Source organism: Panthera leo, chromosome A1 (genome assembly GCF_018350215.1).
Source record: "Panthera leo isolate Ple1 chromosome A1, P.leo_Ple1_pat1.1, whole genome shotgun sequence".
Taxonomy (NCBI): Eukaryota; Metazoa; Chordata; class Mammalia; order Carnivora; family Felidae; genus Panthera; species Panthera leo.
This window is the reverse complement of record NC_056679.1, coordinates 88,929,600-88,948,905: the sequence shown is the minus strand read 5'-3', so window position 1 is coordinate 88,948,905 and position 19,306 is coordinate 88,929,600. Positions and strand designations below refer to the sequence as shown.

At 44.9% G+C, this 19,306-nt stretch overlaps 1 protein-coding gene across 2 annotated transcripts in view; it reads left to right on the top strand.

Moving 5' to 3' along the window:
- LOC122215907 (ral guanine nucleotide dissociation stimulator-like) overlaps nucleotides 1–19,306 on the top strand; it is a 72,892-nt gene that overhangs the window by 25,663 nt on the left and 27,923 nt on the right. Inside the window, exons 1-2 of one of the 2 annotated variants that reach the window (XM_042931853.1) lie at nucleotides 8,967–9,606; nucleotides 10,558–10,757. In XM_042931853.1, coding sequence (XP_042787787.1) covers nucleotides 10,624–10,757 — 134 coding nt within the window. In that variant the 5' untranslated portion in view covers nucleotides 8,967–9,606; nucleotides 10,558–10,623. Of the gene's footprint in view, nucleotides 1–8,966; nucleotides 9,607–10,557; nucleotides 10,758–19,306 lie in introns of those variants that run through there. The other variant, XM_042931863.1, reaches the window with a different exon arrangement.

Below are 19,306 nucleotides of genomic sequence, written 5' to 3'. Positions count from 1 at the left end.
AAATGGGGAAATATTATTCAAAGGGTACAAGTATTCAGGGCAGGATGAATAAGGTCTGGACAGCTACTGTACAGCGTGGTGACTACAGTTAATAAAACTGTATTGTAAATGTGAAATTTGCCAGGAGAGTTGATCTGAAGTGTTCTCACCACACATACAGAAAGGATAATTATGTGAGGTGACCGACACGTTAGTTAGCTTGACGGTAGTAATCTTTTCACAATGCATACATATATCAAAATATTACATTGTACACGTTAAACACATAAAACTTATTTGGCAAGTGTACCTTAGTAAAGCTGGAAACAAAAGGGAATAAAGAAAAGAGAATAAAGATAAAACTTAAAAGTATCAGTTTTAAAAACCAGTTTTTCACACATAATAAGCAAACTAGTAACTGCTAGTTATCTCATCATCACCAGCATCTTATCTATTTGTTTGTAGATTTATTTTTAGTTTCAAGTTTTTATTTAAATTCCAGTTGGTTAACATATAGTGTAATCTTAGTTGCAAGAGTACACTTCAGTGATTCATCACTTACATATAACACCCAATGCTCATCAAACAAGTGCCCTCCTTAATGCCCCTCACCCATCTAACCCATCCCCCCATTCAACTCCCCTCCAGCAACCCTCACTTTGTTCTCTATAAGGAGTCTGTTCATCAGTAAGGGACATGTGGGCTCTTTCTATAATTTGGCTATTATTGATAATGCTGCTTTAAGCATCGGGATACATGTATCCCTTCAAATCCATATGTTTGCATCCTTTGGGTAAATACCTAGTAGTGCAATTGCTAGACCATTGGGTAATCCTATTTTTAACTTTTTGAGGAAATTCCATACTGTATTCCAGAGTGGCTGCAGCAGTTTGCATTCCCACCAAGAGTGTAAATGTGTTCCCATTTCTCTGCATCCTCACCAACATCTGTTGTTACCTGTGCTGTTAATTTGAGACATTCTGACAGGTGTGTCGTGATACCTCATTGAAGTTTGTTTTCTTTCATTTTGTTTTTAAGTAGGCTCCACACCCAGCATGAAATGCAATGTGGAGCTTGAACTCACCACGATATCAAGAACTGAGCTGAGATCAAGGGTCAGATTTTTTCTCTGTGCAGTCATCACAGAGCCTGGGTATCCTATGCCCCCGTCTCTGCCGCACCCCCACAAGAAAGAAATGCTTGTTCTAAATCTCAACCATGGATGCTCTGCGAAGCACAGGTATACAGCTTCCAAAGTGGCCTTTCCCACAACAGCTCACTTCGGCCTTTGCCATTGCTTCAAGTTCAGACCCTTTCCAACACCCCCATGGCTTACTTTAATAAAAATCAAAACAAAACAAAGAAAAAGAAAGATATCTCACCACAGTTGCCCCAGACTATTTCCACTAAACCTAAAAAATATCTGCACCTTCCCTCCTACCCACCTCCTCATTTCCCAACTCAAACCACATTCTCTCCCCTGAGGCTAACCTCTATATCCAGCTCCTGTTTCCATTCTCCCCTCCATCTGCTAAGCTTTTCTGCACCAAGGTCCTCTAGGTTAAGGTCTAAGAGGTTCACAGACCACAAAGAGGCAATTAACATACCTGAGCTAGGAGGTCCTCAAAGTGGTTTGCCCAGGTCTGGCACTTAACTCATACCTGAGGGAACAGTCAGCATCCTCTTCCCAGACATCAATCACCTAAGCCTCTTCAAGTATGGTGCGATTTCAAATGGCAAAGCAAGAGAGGAGGGAAACAAGCAGACATCATGTGGTACTCTCAGGGACCTGCAGCATCCAGGTTAGTCGCTGACTAGACTGCCAAGTCATCATCCCCTCAGAGACACTGTGCATCTGTTAAGAAATAAACATGCCAGAGGGCCTGCCTAGAGACAAGTTCACAATATGTTGATCCAGCCTACACAAAGAGTTAAGTTTCAAATGGGGGACATTCCCATGGCCTCCCACAACACTAAGGCACTTCTCCTTTTACAAGTGAACCAACTGAATCAATGAGAGCTTAAGTAATTTCCTCAAAGACTCCCATACAATGCACACAAAGTGGAGATTCTACAACACATGGTCATGTCATCATCTGCTAACATCCATATGTTCATGTCCCCTCAAAATCCTAATGCTTGATGTGATGGTATTAGCAGGTGGGACCTCTGGAAGGTGAGTAGGTCATGAGGCCCTCATGAATGGGATTAGTGCTCTTATAAAAGAGATGCCACAGAGACCCCTTGCTCCTTCTACCAAGTGAGGACACAGTGTTTGGCTATGAATCCGGAAGATGGCCCTCATAGGACTCAACCATGCTGGGGCCTTGATCTTAGACTTTCCAGCCTCCAGAGCCATAAGAAATAAGTTTCTGTGGTCTATTTTGTTACAGCAGCCCGAATGGACTGAGACACTACCCAAACAGATGTTGACAAGTTTAACAAGATGAGATGAAGATTGTTAATGTGAAATAGAATTACAATAAATACATTGACCTCAATTTCAGGTTTTTTTTTTAACGTTTTATTTTTGAGAGAGAGAGACAGACAGATGGACAGAGCATGAACAGGGGAGGGGCAGAGAGAGAGGGAGACACAGAATCTGAAGCATGCTCCAGGCCCAGCACAGAACCCAACTCTGATCCAACACACAAACCGCGATATCATGACCTGAGCCAAGGTCAAACGCTCAACTGACTGAACCACCTAGGCACCCCATTTACAGTTTTCAAAAAATATAAATTAAAGTATGCATCTCCACAACTGTTGTGAGGATTTGCGGGTTACCAGGAGCCCTTGTCAAAAGATTTTAATGTCACTGAAAACTCAATGTGAATCACTTGGCTTATCTTATCTGCATATGACAAGGTCCACAGGAGGGTTGTGATAGAGCTAGTCAGATCACACCTATAGAACAGAGTGTCCTGAATATTCAAGTAAGACACAATGGGGAAGACATAGGAGGCAAGCCAAGGGCTTCATAACAAAATATACTTACCACTGAACTCATTCTTTTTTAGTAGTGCACCAACAACCCAGCCCACTTAACTAAAGAAGCTCTAGAATCAATCTCTGGCAACAGGATCATAGGAAAATACAACACAAATACCACACAAATGGACACCAAATTGATCTTGCAGATCTCACAAAGATGTAGTACCTCATGAAGCCTAGTAAATGGACAAAGAATCTGGCAATTCAGCCAGAATAATGACCCAATACATGCTCAAAGGAGAATGGTAGGAAGAAAAAAGACCAAGAGAAGCTAAAGAGGGCAATGAATGTAGAGGGTTCACACACACACACACACACATATATATATATATATATATATATATATATATATATATATATATCTAGAAATATATATATATATATCTAGAAGCGCAATCAAGACATAGGCAAATCAGAACCCTAGAAGTGCCCCGCTGATGACCATAAAATTGACCAGATTCTTCTAGTGTCTTCGGAATAGTTGTTTTGCTTTGTTTTCAAGACATGGCTTTTTTCCCTCCAAGGGCTGATTTGGATTGCAGAAATCTCATCCAAGGTGCAGTTGTGGAGGAACTCAAGAGAGGGATGAGGTGTGCCTGGAACCCCGCTCACCTCCTGCTGTGAACTCTCAGCTGGGTCTAAAGGGGAAGGTGGGATGGTATCCCTTAGACCTGCCCTTGCCTCAATCCTGGGATCCTTGTACGCCTCTCTCAAGAGGCACGAGGGGTGCCATGGTCCTGCTTTCGGAACCCACAGTGTAGAAGCAGGCACCCAGATGTTCAGTACGTGGAAATTTTGCAGGCAGGTGTCATCTTGAATGCACAGGGCTTCCTGACTTTTGGTCACCCTTCCCCCAACATTGGCCTATGGCCTGTTGTGCCCAGGCCTGAGGGGGAAGGGTTGGGGGGCAGGTGGCCATGGATGTTGCACTCTCCAGGATCTGATCAAACAGGGAGAAAGATTAGTGCTTCTCTTGCTGGTGGAAAGTTTTCCCTCATCTTCCCCTCAGGCTGACACAGCCTTTCCTGTGTTGGCCTGTGTAAAAGAAGACTTCAAGGCGGAGCCAAGCAAAACTAGATTAGCAGAGTACCTGTGCCTGACCAAATGGAGCTGGTGGCTGTGAGCAGATACACATGTGTTGGAACAGACTGTCTTCTCCCTCAGGCCACGGTGCCGTTGGCCTGTGCATGTTCTTCCCACCTGAGTTTTCGTTTGCGAGATTACCTTCACTAAGCACACTCCGGCTATCTGCAAAGAGCTCCTTATCTGCTTGGTGAACTCACCCTTCATGGACTTTGAGGTCCTCTTCTGCTGCACTGGCTTGGCATCTATGTAAGAGCCTCCAGGCCCTCAAACCTAGAGGCTGCACTGAATCCTTGCTTCTATAATTTATTATTATTATTTTTTACTATTGCCCGAAGTGTCTCCTCTGCTGCTCCCATGAAAGGAAGGTTTTGGCCCTCAAAAAAGCAGAATGGGAGAGGGGCTCTCATCTTCAGCTTCTTTTCCTCCCACAGGAACATCCTCTATAATTCCATATACCCCAACATACCCTGATTCTGGGGATTCTTTCCTTTTCAACTGTGTCTCCCCAAGACTAAGCCCAGGTCTCTCAACAGCAGTCAAATACGTGTCTTGTGGTTCTGGAGAGTCAGAAGCACAGAAATCTCCCAAGAGAAAAGGAAGAGCATGCCATGTGGGGTCAAGGAGTCACCCTGCAGAATCTGGATCTAGATTTCCCCAGTCATTCTAGGTTGATATTGAGGTCAAACTTGTTCAAAAGAAAATCCAAAAAGATCTTTGGTCTAGGTCATTCCTACATGTAATAAATTGTGCTATGAAATGATCAACCAGGTGAGAAGTCATAGGTCAGTCATACCTGGCTGTCTCCATTGGTAGAGCATGTGACTCTTGATCTTGGGGTCAGTGAGTTCAAGCCCCACATTGGGCATAGAACTAACTTAAAAAATGTAAATTCACAGATCGTTTTTCACAAGGGTGAAGTGGACTGTGAGTGCCAGTTCTGGAATATAGACAAAACTGAGTTAGATTCTGGAAATGCCCAGGTAGGATAAGCTGCTGAGACCGATGACTGAGTGACACCCACATTAGTCAGCTTGGGCTGCCTTCACTCAAACATGAATTGCTGAGAACTTCCAGTCTTGATCTTAGATTTCCAGCCTCCAGAATTGAGAGAAAACACCTATCTCTTAAATCCATGCAGTATGTGGTATGGCTGCCTTCACAGGACCTGGCTCCTCTGAACACACAATAAGCCCTCATTGATTCTCCCGGGCTGTGGAACCTTCAGGGCAGTCTGTGTTTCTTCTAATGTCAGGGCAAATGGCTAACTCTGTCCTGATGATAGATGTCATGATATCTAGGGGCAAATCTCATGAGATCTTAGGTCAAATCTGTAGAGATCTTGGGCCAAATCTCACAGGAAGTTGCGGCAGCCAGAACTTCCTTGCCTAGCCCGGTTTGTGCAGGGGAATTAGGTAGAGTTGTAATATTCCTGGACTGGGAACACCTAGGAAAACATGGGGTCCCACAATAGCTCTCTCCATGTCACCAGCACCAAGAGACAAGGGGTTTTCTTCAAACTTCCTCTGTCTCTCAGCATTCTCAATACCGAGAGATCATGACCTCATCGGAAATAAAGAGTGGGGTGATTAAGCATAAGTGTACATAATATATGTGATTCTTTCAATTTAATTGGCTAACTGGGCTGAAGTTTTAATATCTACCCTACACTTACAGCCATGTGGTGTATAGGAGTTTTCCTACTTCAAAACAGTCAATCTCAAGAGGGACTACATTGATTTATCAGCCACCAGCCTTTTTATTCGCAGTCATATATCTTAATACTATATGTCTGCAAGCTCACTAATTATTATTGTTAACTTATTGTTTTACTAATTTTTATTTTTAGAAGGCAATGATAATTCACTGTTTAAAATATTCATATATATTAGTAAACATTAATTTTCATGTATATATATTCATATTCAAATATATACTATTTATATGAATATATACATTTATATACACACGCACACATATATCATTACTCTTCTTTTTTCCTTCATGTAATCTGTAATTCAGGTAGAATATTTTCCTTCAGTCATAGGAATTACCTTTTGTATATTTTGTGGTGCAGATCTAATGATACTGTTTCTATGCCTGTGGGACATATTTTCTCATAGATCATTACTTAAATTCCTTGCCTTTAAAACAAAGAAAGAACATTGGGGTGGAGGAGAGAGGAAAATGGAGGCTGAGCACTGAGTAGGGTACTTGTTGGGACGTGTACTGGGTGTTGTATGTACATGATGAACCACCAGGAAACTACCCCAAAAACCAAGAGCACACTGTATATGCACTATGTGTTAGCCAATTTGACAATAAATTATATTAAAAACAGGCAAGGAATGAGTGTAAAGATGGACATTTTAGACAAACCAGACCTGGCCAATAACATCCTCCCATGTGCATGTCTCTGTTCTCATACTACATGTGTTGATAGTTGCAAATTACGTGATATCCTAGGGAGGGAGAAGGGACAAAATGGAGGAACTCGGGGTTCCTGAATGACCACATGAAGTAGTTTAACTCCAACCTGAACACACACCCAGAATTGTCATGGGGGGAACCTATGGGGACATGCTAGAGAAATTTTGGGGAGTTCTCTAGTAATCCAGCATAACCTAATATACCTACAAAATGGTAACCTACAAGTTAACTTCGATATCAGTCTAGTTCCCTTAAAAATGGCTGTTTCAGTCAGCAGTACAAGAGGCTCTTGATCTTGGAGTCTTGCTTTTGCACCCCATGTTAGGAGTACAGTTGACTCAAAATCAGTAAAATAAGTATTGAAAAATGACCCAAGTAAATTAGGCTATAATGACTGAGCTGCTAAATGGTAGGATGGATCCCCTTACCTCTTCATTCAGCCACTGGAATGAATATCTGAGCATTCAGATAGTGCCAGTGCTGATAAGGCAGCCAGGTCTTCCCTCCAGGAGCTGAAGGTCTAGATAGGAAGATGGAAAGAACATGAAACAAAAATGGGAATGACATGAGCAATGACTCCATAGAAAAAAATCGAGGTGCTACAACTGGGTCCTGAGCTCCACTAGGTGTGGGTCTGACAAGTCTGTGCTGAGGAAACATTAATATTTCCTGCAGCAGTGCAAGAACGAGTCAGCCCTGCACAAATCCGAGTATATGTAGCCTGGCAGAAGGCACAGTGGTGCAGACACTCGGAGGCAGAGGTCGGTGTTGTCAGAGTGGACATTTGAAAGGAGACCAGGGAGACCGGAGTGGGGGAGGACAGCAGAGAGGGAGGGTAAGGAGGGCCAGGGCCTGGGGCAGGAGGACATTTTCAGTACTCTGCTACTAGTGCTGTGTGACAATATTCCCCCACCGTTAGTGGCTTTCCCATAAACACTTACTGTCTCACAGTCTCGGGGGACCAGGAATTCAGCAATGCTCATCTGGTGGCTCCTGACAGAGCCTCTCAGGAGTTTGGGGCTGCTGTCAGCACTGAGGCAGGACCTGCTTCACTCAACCCCTGAGCTCACTTCAGGGTATGGCAGAATTCATATCCTGTCTGTTGTCTCTCAGGGCTAGGCTATATGTACCTGTCTGTGTCATTATTCAACACAGGGGTTTGCTCCCCGGTGTGAGGATCTGAGAGACAACACAGGTCAGAGTGAGCCAAGGCTGTGCATGGACATTTTACCACCAAAACTTGGAGGGGGCTTTGGGTTACATTGACATCTTCTGTGGAACAAAAGTGAATCACTAAGTCTAGACCACACTCCTGAAAGGGGGTTACACAAGGATGTGTCCACAGGACGTGGGGATCCCAGGGAGTCACTGAGGGGAGGATAAATGAAGACCCTGACAGGATCAATGCCTTGCCCAGAATACAGGCTGGTAAAAAGAACCAAGCATGAACCCAACTCCATGTCCTCAAGGTGGGGTCCTTGACTTGGTGCAGGTTTTCTGAGGGGGCTCTGGAAAAGGTTGTGTTAGCATAACTGTGTGCAGACATGGAGGTGGCGTGGGGGTGAGGTTGAAGAGGAGTGTAACAGGAGACATTCCAGCATGTTCTTCTCTGAGGAGGACCCCAGGCCAGGGCAACCCACTGAGTGCCACCCTGTCCCCATTGTACCCAGTGGGAAGGGAGGGAATGGCTCCTGGCACACAACTGGCAAATCTGAGGTAAAAGTGAGTTGTGACCTTCTAGGCCACAGCTCCAATCCCTTCTGTAGGGTTTGCTTTGGAATTTAGAGAGCATATACTCTTGGGAAGGTTTTGGCCATCCCTTTCTAGGGGGGTTGTTGTCTTTTGGGAGTCCAGAAAGTGAGCTCCAGTCAACACCCCATACACACACACACGCAAACACACGCACACACTCACAAACACACACCAGTAAGGACTGTAGGGAGATACCTGACGAACAGCAGAATCAGAGGAGGTAAAGAGATGAAGTAAATGCGGTTGGATGAATTTCCTACACCACTCCTCCAATTTCATAGGTATCATCTCACATATATCTGAGGACATCCTGAGGAAGTACATGCTAGAATAATCTCCATTGTGCAGGAAAGACACAGACCACCCTTGAGACACACAATCGCTTATCTGGGGTCAGATACGGAAGAATGAGGAGTTGTGTCTGAACCCAGACATGTCTCAAAGCCGGGAACATGGCTGCACCCAGACCTTCGCAGGGGGCTGTGGAGAGGGGTACATTGGTATAACTGTGTACACATGTGACACTTCATGGAGGAAGGGGATGAGCAGTCAGCAAACCAGAGCACTATTTCATAGGTGTTATCGCAGGAGGGGACTCAGAGGATCCTAGGCAGTGAAGTCACTTCCTTGATCAGAGACCATAACAGAACATGGAACCCCTGTAACCAGGCAACCATGTTCTAGTAAGGTCCAATACCAGGCTCATCTAGTCACAGACAGTGACAGTTAGAGATGTTCTCTTGTTGTTACTCGACTTACAGGGGCGCTGGTTTCCAGAAACCCCAGTGTGCAGGATTATTCGGACATTGGAAGTTTCCTTAACCCACGCTCACGATGCCTCAGGCTCTTTTTCAGGAGGTACATAGAGCAGCCTAGAGCAGACCAGTTCAAGTCAGGCCACTGCTCTAAGCCATCCTGGGCAGCCCCAACCCCTCCTGTTCATTTGCAGGGAAAGCAGGACATGTGGGGAGGTCCTGTTCTGGACTGGAAGAGGTTGGATGGCAGTGGACAACCTGGTGGTTCCATCATGGCCACCATGATGGGAAGGAGGGAAAAGAGATCCCTGTGGTGCCTCTAACCTGTTCCAGAGTTAATCAAAGGCCCTGAAGATGTGTTGCTTTTTCCTTTTTGGTGGAGGTCTGTGCACACTGTGGTGTTGTATGTCTGGAATGGAGTCACAAGTGTCTGAGGACAAGTAAAGGCTGTCAGACAGGGCTCTAAGGCCTCCTGCCTGGCTGCTGGGCATTGTCTTTATAGAGACGCACTGCAGAGATGGGGCAGGAGCTGAATGATGAGAGCCCCTGCTCTACTTCTCTGAAGGACAGGAGGAAGCCCTGTGCTGCCAACAGGATGAAGTTCTGGCTCAGGGTGAGTGCAGGGACCAGGGAGACCCAAAACCCAGGGCCCAGAGGCAGCGAAAGGATCCCAGGGCACAGAAGCCACACTGCTACTCCCCTGGACTCCCTCATAGACTCCTGTCCCCAGATGAACCTGGAACCCGATCTCCTCCCCAAACATGTTCTCATGGCCCAGCCCTTGCCATGGCCAGATAAAAAGTCACTCTCCACATGTCTGTAGGAATATCAGAAAAGAGACCTGAAACCATTTAACGTCCCCTTCTGTCTAGAGCATGTGTGCACTATTGTACATATTTTCCCACCTCCTCTTTCCAAGTGTTCCTATTGGCCTGGGCATCCTTCCATACCTTCTCCACATCTGGCACATGATCATGATGAACAGGGATATTTTCCCAAAGGGACTTGCAGTTCATGATATTATGTTGTTGCCCTTCAGTTTGGTTGCCAAGGAAAACATCCCTGGAGCCCCTCCAGATCAGGAACAGGGGCCTTACTGCCTAGACAACATTCCAGAAGGGATACTGGTTACCACACCCATTCAGCCCTTCACAGTTGTGGTGATTTCACATGATTCTCTTCTTTTGCCATGTCACAGTGCTGCACTGAGCATCCTACATGTCCTATTATCCTGATTCCAACCCCATCCCAGGAAATGCCTCTGTTTTCTGATCTCTAGAATGGAGTGTGTTGTTGGTAATCACAGGGACGATACTGTTAATGCGGGGAGGTGCTGTCCATACTCCTCTAACAATCTGACCTCAGATCCTAATGTGTTCAGTCATTCCCCACCTCAAATTCTCATGTGAATGCCAAGATCCTTTTTCCTACTGTGGGCACCCAGGTCTCACTCTTGCCACAAGTCACTCGGGGCTGGAGGTTTTGGTCTGCATTCTGGACCCCAACCCTCCTGATGTCCATGGTGCTGTGTCTGACTTTGTGTCCCTCCTCTGTTCTACCTCAGGGTAAAAAGGCCGCACCCGTGAATGAGAATGAGAACTGTGTGGAGTAGACCATCGAAGGAGGCTGGATGCTATTGGAACAGCGAGTGGAGCACCTGGTGCCTGCCTTCCTGGGGAGAGACCACACCTACCTCTGCACATTCTTGGGCATGTACAGAGCTTTTGCTACCACCCAACAGGTCCTGGAACTATTGTTTATGAGGTGAGCACCCTGCCCTCTGCAGCCCAGTTTGATTCAGCCCCTTAAGGCTTTGAGTCTAGGGAAATTCACCAAACCTTCCTGAGTCTCAGTTTGTTTCTCTGATCAGGGTAGAATAATTACAGGGACACAGTGGGGCCCTGCATGGAAAGTGACCCTGGCCCTGTGGAAAGGTCTGCTGGCAGGGCTGTGTCTTCCCTGGGATATCATTGTCCTCTACCCCATAATGAGGTTTTTGCCTCATCACTCAATTTCACCAGATCTTGAGTTGGGCTGTTTTCCCATTTGAAAATGAGATGTGAGGCTCCATGTGGGGGTATGAATTCTGGGGCAAACCAGAGCAAAATACCGGGGAATAAGCATGAGGCCCAGGCCCACTCCAATATGTGTGATGGGGTGGAATGGGGCCCTAAAAATCATCAAACATACAGGAAGCCCCACTACATGCAGGCACTTCTGTAGGAGCTGACTGGGATCCAATGCACAGAGCAGACAACACCCTCCCCTCCAAAGCTCCATTCTAGTCAGCAGTCAGTGACCCTGGATACGACAAGAGGTAGTATCCACAGGACAGCTTATATGATGCCCTTCTGGCCTCCTCCAGATATGGCTGCTTCCTTCCTGACACTGAGGAGGATGGCGGACCCTGGAAGCAGGAGAAAATGTGAGTAGGCTTAGGTCATGCTAGAAGGCCTTCCTTCTCCAAGAGGGCAGTGCCAGGACTGTGGGGGGAGGGGCTGCAGGACCCAGCATCCCACACATCTGAGAGTCCTGTGAGAGGGCAAATGTCTGAGGGCTTCTGTTTGGAAGCAAGGAAAGGGGTCCTGTCCTGTAGGTTAGAGGATAGGCTGTGGGCACAGTGAAATAGAAAAGGGCACCAGAGGACAGAGTCAGCCCCTTAGAGAGTCCAACCCTATCCCTTCCCACTCCCATCCCTGCCTCCACCCCCACCAGGGGACCCAGATTAAAGGTTTTGGGGAGCAGCACGCTCACCACCTTATGGAACTTCAACAGTGCGTGCTTAGCAAGTGTTCAGGAGACCCAGTGAGGGTTCAAGGACCAGATATCTCCCACCCTGTGGGAGACCAGTGTCAGTGGGAGGACACCCACATGTGCACTGAGTGAATGAGGCAGCATATAGGCACAGGTCGTCACGTTTAAGGTATGAGGAGGGTCCCAGCAAGCCCAGGTAAGAGACAGAGTCCCTTTGTCCCATATTTGTTCAGATTTTCATGGAGCACTAGTGTGTGCAGTGAAGGCACTGACTCATCCTGACACCACCCCGCCACTCACGCACTGAGTTCAGTTCAAGTGGGAGGTAGGCAGGTCGACACACCAAGGAGTATGTCTGGCTTCCCCAAGAAGGACAGACTTGGCCACATCATTGGTTAATGGGTCCCAGTCAAAAAGACTTTGGCCAGCCCCTCTTCAGTGACTAAACTATCTCAAGCAGGACTCTGAAATCACAGGTGGACAAGGTGTAGGAACAGCCTCTGGACAGCCAGGAGCAGGAAGCATAGAGGCCAGGTCCAACAGGGATGTCCTGAACATCAGTGCGGGAGGAGCACCCCGTCCTGATTCTTCTGGCTACTTTTGTATCGCCAGGGCTATCTCCTCCATTTTGGGCACCTGGATGGACTACTACCCTGAGGAATTTTTCCAGCCCCAGAATTCCTCAGCCTGAAAATGCTGCTGGCATACGTGGGGCTGAACATGCAAGGCTCAGAGCTGGAGCGCCGTGCGCACTTTCTCTTCTCATTGTGGAGATACCTTGAGCCCAATGAGCCAGAGTCTGTGGGTGAGGAGGACTCTGTGTGGGAGATGTGGGCATGAGGAGGGGACAGGGTATGCCACACAGTGCATGTTTCCTGAGACTGCGGTTGGGCTAGGAGGAGTGCATAGTCTCATATCACTGTTCCATTAGCCTGCCATCTGGGGAGAATTCTTCCTGGTGGGTTCTTTGACTCAGATGACAATGTCTGCGGGAGAGGTTTCCTTTATTTGGAAGGGCCATGGAATGGCAATCATGGTGATGACAGTTTCTATTCTTGAAGCTATGGCACCAGCTCCAGAGCAAGATCCAGATGTCCCTCAGGAGCTAGCCCCCGCTATCTCTGTGGTGCCCACTGCAGCTTCACAGCCCAGGCTGCCTGAAGCCACCACTCATTCTGGAGCTCAGCAATTAGAAGAAGTGGTGACCCTCCCTGCAGCATCCCCACCAGTGGAAGTGGTAGTCCTAGCTCTGATTCACTGTCAGGAGCTGGAAGAGCCACCTGCCCCTTTGGTGGACCCACAACCTGAGCAGCCTCCAGCCCCAGCTGGCGAGGTCATGGACGGGCTGGAGCAACCACCTGCTGCAGCTGGGCAACCAGCCTCAGCTCCAGAGCAGCGGCTCATGTTGGCTGCAACCCCAAAGGATGACTGCCCTTCTGCTGTCATTGTGTTCTTTGTAATTTTTGTGGTTTGTATAGAGATATTTAATGGCCTTAGATATTTTCTTTGTAAATAAAACATAACTTCAGATAAAACTTTACTCTGATCTTTTTAAATTATACATTGACATGACATTACGTACATTCACAGAATTATACAACCATGACCATTATGTACTCCTAGAACATTTCCATCACAGACACATGTATACTACCCATCAGCCATGGCTCAACCCTCACCCCGGTCTCTGCAACCACTGACCTCAGTTTCTGCTGCTTTAGCTCCTCTGGGGTTTTCAGGTGTGTGCAATCACACAACATGGCTTATTGTGTCTGGCTACATAACATGAGAGTGATTAGTAATTGGTTAAATATTCAATGAAACTAATATTTTTATGACACAGGAATATTCCCCAAAGAGCAAAGATTATGTGAAGCCCCCTACTTAAAATATCTTCATTATCTGGGATAAGGATCCCATTTAGAAGTTTGACTGGAGAGCCAAAAGCCACAAGAGAAATGTCTGGAGCAGAGTAATACCTTGAAGACCTTTCATTTTCCTGGATAGGCCATTTTTAAATTAGTCTAAGGTGCATATTAAACAAATATCAAATTCAAATATGAAATCTTCTCATTTACTACTGATATAGGTTTTATACAGATGTTGTTTCTTAAATAAAAAATAAAAATTTGAACAATGACAGGCGCCAAGGTGGCACAATTGGTTGAGTGTCTGACTTGATTTTGTCTCGGGTCATGATCTCATCGTTCATGGGATCAAGCCCCAAATCAGGCTCTACACTGACAGCAGGAAGCCCTCCTCAGGATTCTCTCTCTCTCTCTCTCTCTCTCTCCCTCTCAAAATTAAGAATTAGGAAAAAATATTAAATAAATAAATAAATAAATAAATAAATAAATAAATACAAATACAAATGAAGAAAATGATATACCCCTGTCAAGAAATATTTGCCATTAGACACGGGGTCCATCCTTCCAGTTCTTTCTCTTTGAGTGCAGCAATTTGTGTGTGTGTGTGTGTGTGTGTGTGTGTGTGTATGAGTTGTGTTACAGGTTGGGCGGGGAGGGTTCCATCAGTATGCTCTTTAGTACCTGATGTCCCCACAATGGACAGGCTCAAGTCCTGTCCCCTTCTGCATCCTCAGTGGCCACACATCATCATTTACTCTGTGTCTCTACAAGTTGAATAATTGGGCCAATTCCAATATTTTGACTCTCATACTTGTACTGAAGGGTACATGTATACCATTAATCTCTATTTCTTTAGAATGGTACAACTAGCACAATTTTTGAGACATAATTTGTACACATTTTTCAGGTGTAGCCTGCAGTTTCCAATATCTACAGACTCTTTTTTTTTCAATATATGAAATTTATTGTCAAATTGGTTTCCATACAACACCCAGTGCTCATCCCAAAAGGTGCCCTCCTCAATACTATCTACAGACTCTTTATGAGGTTAAGGCCTTATTTGGGAAGGGAGCGACCCCTGGGACTGAGTGGATACCTGAGGAATTCAGAGGACAAGCCAGCACTGAGGTCATCGGGGTACCTGGGAGTGACCCAGGGGGCAGGGAAGAGCCCACACTCCCCTCATTCTGACCACCTGAACAGCACCCCTGCCCCAGCCTGGGTGCAGGGCCAGGCCTGGGCCTCATTCAGGCCCCATCCGATGATACACCCCAGACACTTGTGTGCCTCCTGTTCCATAGCTCTGCTTCTCAGTAGAGCAGCCAGTCCCTACTTTCAGGTCAGAGGAGGATGCAGGCTGGGCCTCTGCTTCTTGCTTGGGTAACTAGGAGTGTAATTGCTGGATCATAGGGTCGTTCTATTTTTAACTTTTTCAGGCACCTCCATACAGTTTTCCAGAGTGGCTGTACCAGTTTGCAATCCCACCATCAGTACAAGAGACTTCCTCTTTCCCTGAATCCTCACCACACCTATTGTGTCTTGTGTTGTTAATGTTAACCATTCTGATAGGGGTGAGGTGGGATCTCATCATGGTTTTGATTGGTATTTCGCTGATGATGAGTGATGTTGAGCATCTTTTCATGTGTCTTTTAGCCATCTCTATGTCTTCTTTGCAAAAATGTCTATTCATAACTTATATTTCATTTGTAAAAGATTTATTAATTTATCGTGAGACAGAGAGAGAGAGACAGAGAGAGAGAGACAGAGAGAGAGAGAGAGAGACAGAGAGCACACACGCATAGGGGAGAGACAGAGAAAGAAGAGAGAATCCTAAGCAAGCTCCATGATGTTGGCACAGAACCCGATGAAGGGCTCGATCCCATAAACCATGAGATCGTGCCCTGAGCTGAAATCAAGAGTTGGACACAGAACTGTGCTACCCAGCATGCCTCTTCTACCCATTTCTTAACTGGATTCTTTGTTTTGGGGGCATCGAGTTGTATAACTTCTTTATGTATTCTGGATAATAACCTTGATTGGATATGTCATTTGCAAATATCTTCTCCCATTCCATAGGCTGTCTTTTACTTTTGTTGATGGTTTCCTTCACTGCACAGAAGTTTTTGTTTTGTTTTTGTTTGTTGTTGTTGTTGTTGTTGGTGGTGGTGGTGGTGGTGGTGGTGTTTTATGTTTTATCTTGAGGAATTCCCAATAGTTCATTTTTGGTTTTGTTTTCTTTGCTTATGGTGATGTGTCTGGTAAGAAGTTGTTAAGGCCAAAGACAAAGATTTTGCTGCCTGTGTTCTTCTCTAGGATTTTGATGGTTTCCTGTCTCACATTTAGGTCTTGCATCCAGTCTGGATTTCTTTTTGTGTACACTGTAAGGAAGTGGTCCAGTTTCCTTCTTCTGCATGTTGCTGTCCCGTTTTCCCAACACCATATGTTAAAGGGATGGTCCTTTTCCCATTGGCCATTCTTCCCTGCTTTGTTGAAGATTAGAAGACCATAGAGTTGTGGATCCATTTCTGGGTTTTGTATTCTGTTCCATTGATCTATGTACCTGTTTTTATGTCAGGACCATACTGTCTTGATGACTACAGCTGTGTAATATAGCTTGAAGTTAGGTCAGTCAGTCCTTTCCATACATAATTTTTTTTTTTGAAAATTTGCCTTCACATTCTCCTACAACTTTCTCTTTCATTGAGATTCGGTCCTAAGTTTTTCCCTTTCCAAATAATCTCTCTTGTTTCATGGCAAAATTACATTCTTTTCTTTCAAGAAAAATGTATTCTCACTTCTCATTCCTTCTATATATGTCTCGTGATTTTTTACATACAAGATTGTTCCTTTGGGGTGCCCTGGTGCCTCAGTTCGCTAAGCGTCCAATGCTTGGTTTTGGCTCAGGTCATGATCTCATGATTTGTGAGTTCAGGCCCCAAGTCAGGCTCTGTACTGACATTACAGAGGCTGTTTGGTATTCTTTATCTCTCTCTGTATCTTTTCCCCACCTCTGCTTGCTCTCTCTTTCTCTCTCTCAAAAATAAACAAAAATAAAAAAATAAAAGATTGTTCCTTATAATATTCAGCAGTCTCAATTCCATTTATCTGCTGAAAACTAAGTAGTGACCAGTTGTGAATTATCACAGGAGAATTCTTTAGGTTAGCAACTTCATGAATATTTTGTAACTTTTAGAACATGTTCTTTCATAGTACAACTCTTTCATAATGCACGAAACATGTTTCCAATACACCCATATTTACGTTTACATCTCTATAATAAGAAGCCAAAAACTGATAAACCTCTGTTTAGCAATGAATGGTTTAATGTTTTAGCTTCTTTGGAAGACTTAGACATCTAGTGACGTTAACTCAACTTACCCTTTGATCTAGTAAACTTCATGAAACCAGCGAATACTTAATAAAATAGGCAAAATCATTCAGCACTTTCAGGAATCCTTGCTGACAGCAATAATTACAACATGAATTTAACTAATAAATTCAGGTAGAATAAAAATGGATTATCTATATCACGTTTGACACTGATAACTCAGGAAGACATATCTCTCTTCCTTGAAAGAACAATGTTTAGTATGGAATATGTGACATCTGTACCCACTAAAAGTTAATCACTTTGTTCCACAACAATTTTACCTGGGGCTCCCATAGGGAAATCTCAAGTGGGCAATTTAATGCCAAAGCAGGCCTGGAGCCTTTTCATGTTGCTTTGGTAGATGCTCCACTCTGAGCCTCATAAGGCTGCAAACCAACAGCCTGGGGTACTTTTGCTCCTCAACAGTGAGGGTAGGGGAAGCAAGATCTGATAGTGGCAGAGGTGTGGAGGATAGGATAGGAGTCCACTGTGACAGTGGAAGCCTTGCTGGTAGTACAGGAACTAGAGGAGGGGAAGGCAGGGGCAGAGGTGTGTTGGTAGGGATGCCACCAGCAAGGCCAGAAGCAGGTTCAAAGTTTGGACTAACATTCTGCTGTCACCGACTCCTGTCTGTTCCTCCTGCAAAACATGTCTTTTTCTATACTTGCTTTTGAGCCCTCTGGTGGAGGCAGAGGAGCAGGAAATGGGTTGGACAGCTGGTGCTCCTGCTTGAGGAGGTGGATTGAGTATTTCCAGTGTCAGCCTGTCTTCTTTCTTCTTTTTCTCATTATTCTGACGATTGGCAAGAGTGTCCGGTATTGTAGATTTTCACCCATCCTAATCTTTTTGGACCATAAATTGGGATCCTCCCCATGAGGCATCTTTATGATGGAGTCACAAGAAAGCTGAGTGTAGGTGATTTCATCCCAGATCATGTGAACTTGAAAAACACTTTTAGTTTTTATTTTTCTGAGGTTTAGAAGGCACAGTCTTCCACAAGTGCTTGATTTTAAGCCAATTAAGTAGAGCTCACCTATAAATTATTTTTAGGAATACTATTCAGAGGTAGAAAAAATATAGGTCACACTTTTAACACATATGGGCACATATACACAATCAAGATGCAGACAAAATCTAGCCCTTGCTTCACTGATATTTGTGGAGTGAACATGAAAGATCCAATTTCCAATGATCTCCCCATTATTAAAGGAAATCAAATGGCAAGATAGCATGACAATTTATGGATGTATGAATTAGCTATTTTCCAGTTTCTGACTAGAATACGACCAGTTTTGTCCAAAGATGCCAAATGCTGCAGCAACCAGCACACCAAGTGAAGCCCAGTCTGCTTCTGTGAGCATCGGCTCCTCTCAAGAAGTCAGGGGTTTCACTGACAGAACTACATGGCTTCCTAGCCTCTGGTTGCTTAGTGTTATAGCTGGGTTTCTCTAACTCTGTATAGAAGAAAACTCATTTAGACATGTCAACAGGAGCACATCTGGGCCATCTGTGACCCAAGTTATTCTTGGTCAATTTTCCCAGTTAAGTAAGCACTTCCAAACAGAGGTTCCATATACATTGTATCTATATCCTGTGGAATTCCTGTGGGTGGTGGTTGCTTTTCCAGAAGCCTTTGGCTTTGAAAGCACAATTCACCATTCATTTAGTTTCAGTTTTAGAATAAAGCTTGAGCAAAATAAAAAATGGTAAGTATAGTGATTTGGGAGGGTGCTGCTTGTGAGTGTCTCTTACAAAAGGCCACAATAGACTCTCATGAGTGTCACGTTCTCCAAGGGGGGGCTCAAACCATTGAGGGGGCTCAGAGCATTGGAAGATCAATTCGTATGTGTGCATCTCTGGATGAGACAATCTCTAATTACGTTATGGAATAGGAAGTTCCTCTAGGACTGATACACATCTCAAGAAACATCCTCAGACACGTGCACTAGACTTTCAGCCACCAAAAGGTGACATTCAGCTGGAAGGAACAAGTCCTCCTTTTTTATTGGAGATGAATGCCTTAGTCTCATAATTCTAGCCAGAAAATTGCAATTACTATGAAGTCAAATTAAAACAACCGACCCATCAAGGCCAACACCTCTATGGTATTCCCACCTAGAGAACATAAACAGTAACACTTAACGACTGGAATAAAAGTCAGGCACACCAACTCAAACTGAGGAGTTCCAGGTATCAGCAGAACTCATGGATACACTTTCAGATGCTGAGAAGTCAGAGGGGGTACAAAGGCCCTGTGCTGGTACCAAGCACTGAGTTCCCAAAGACCTCCAGGCGTTCTCAGGTAAGTTTCTGTGATATCC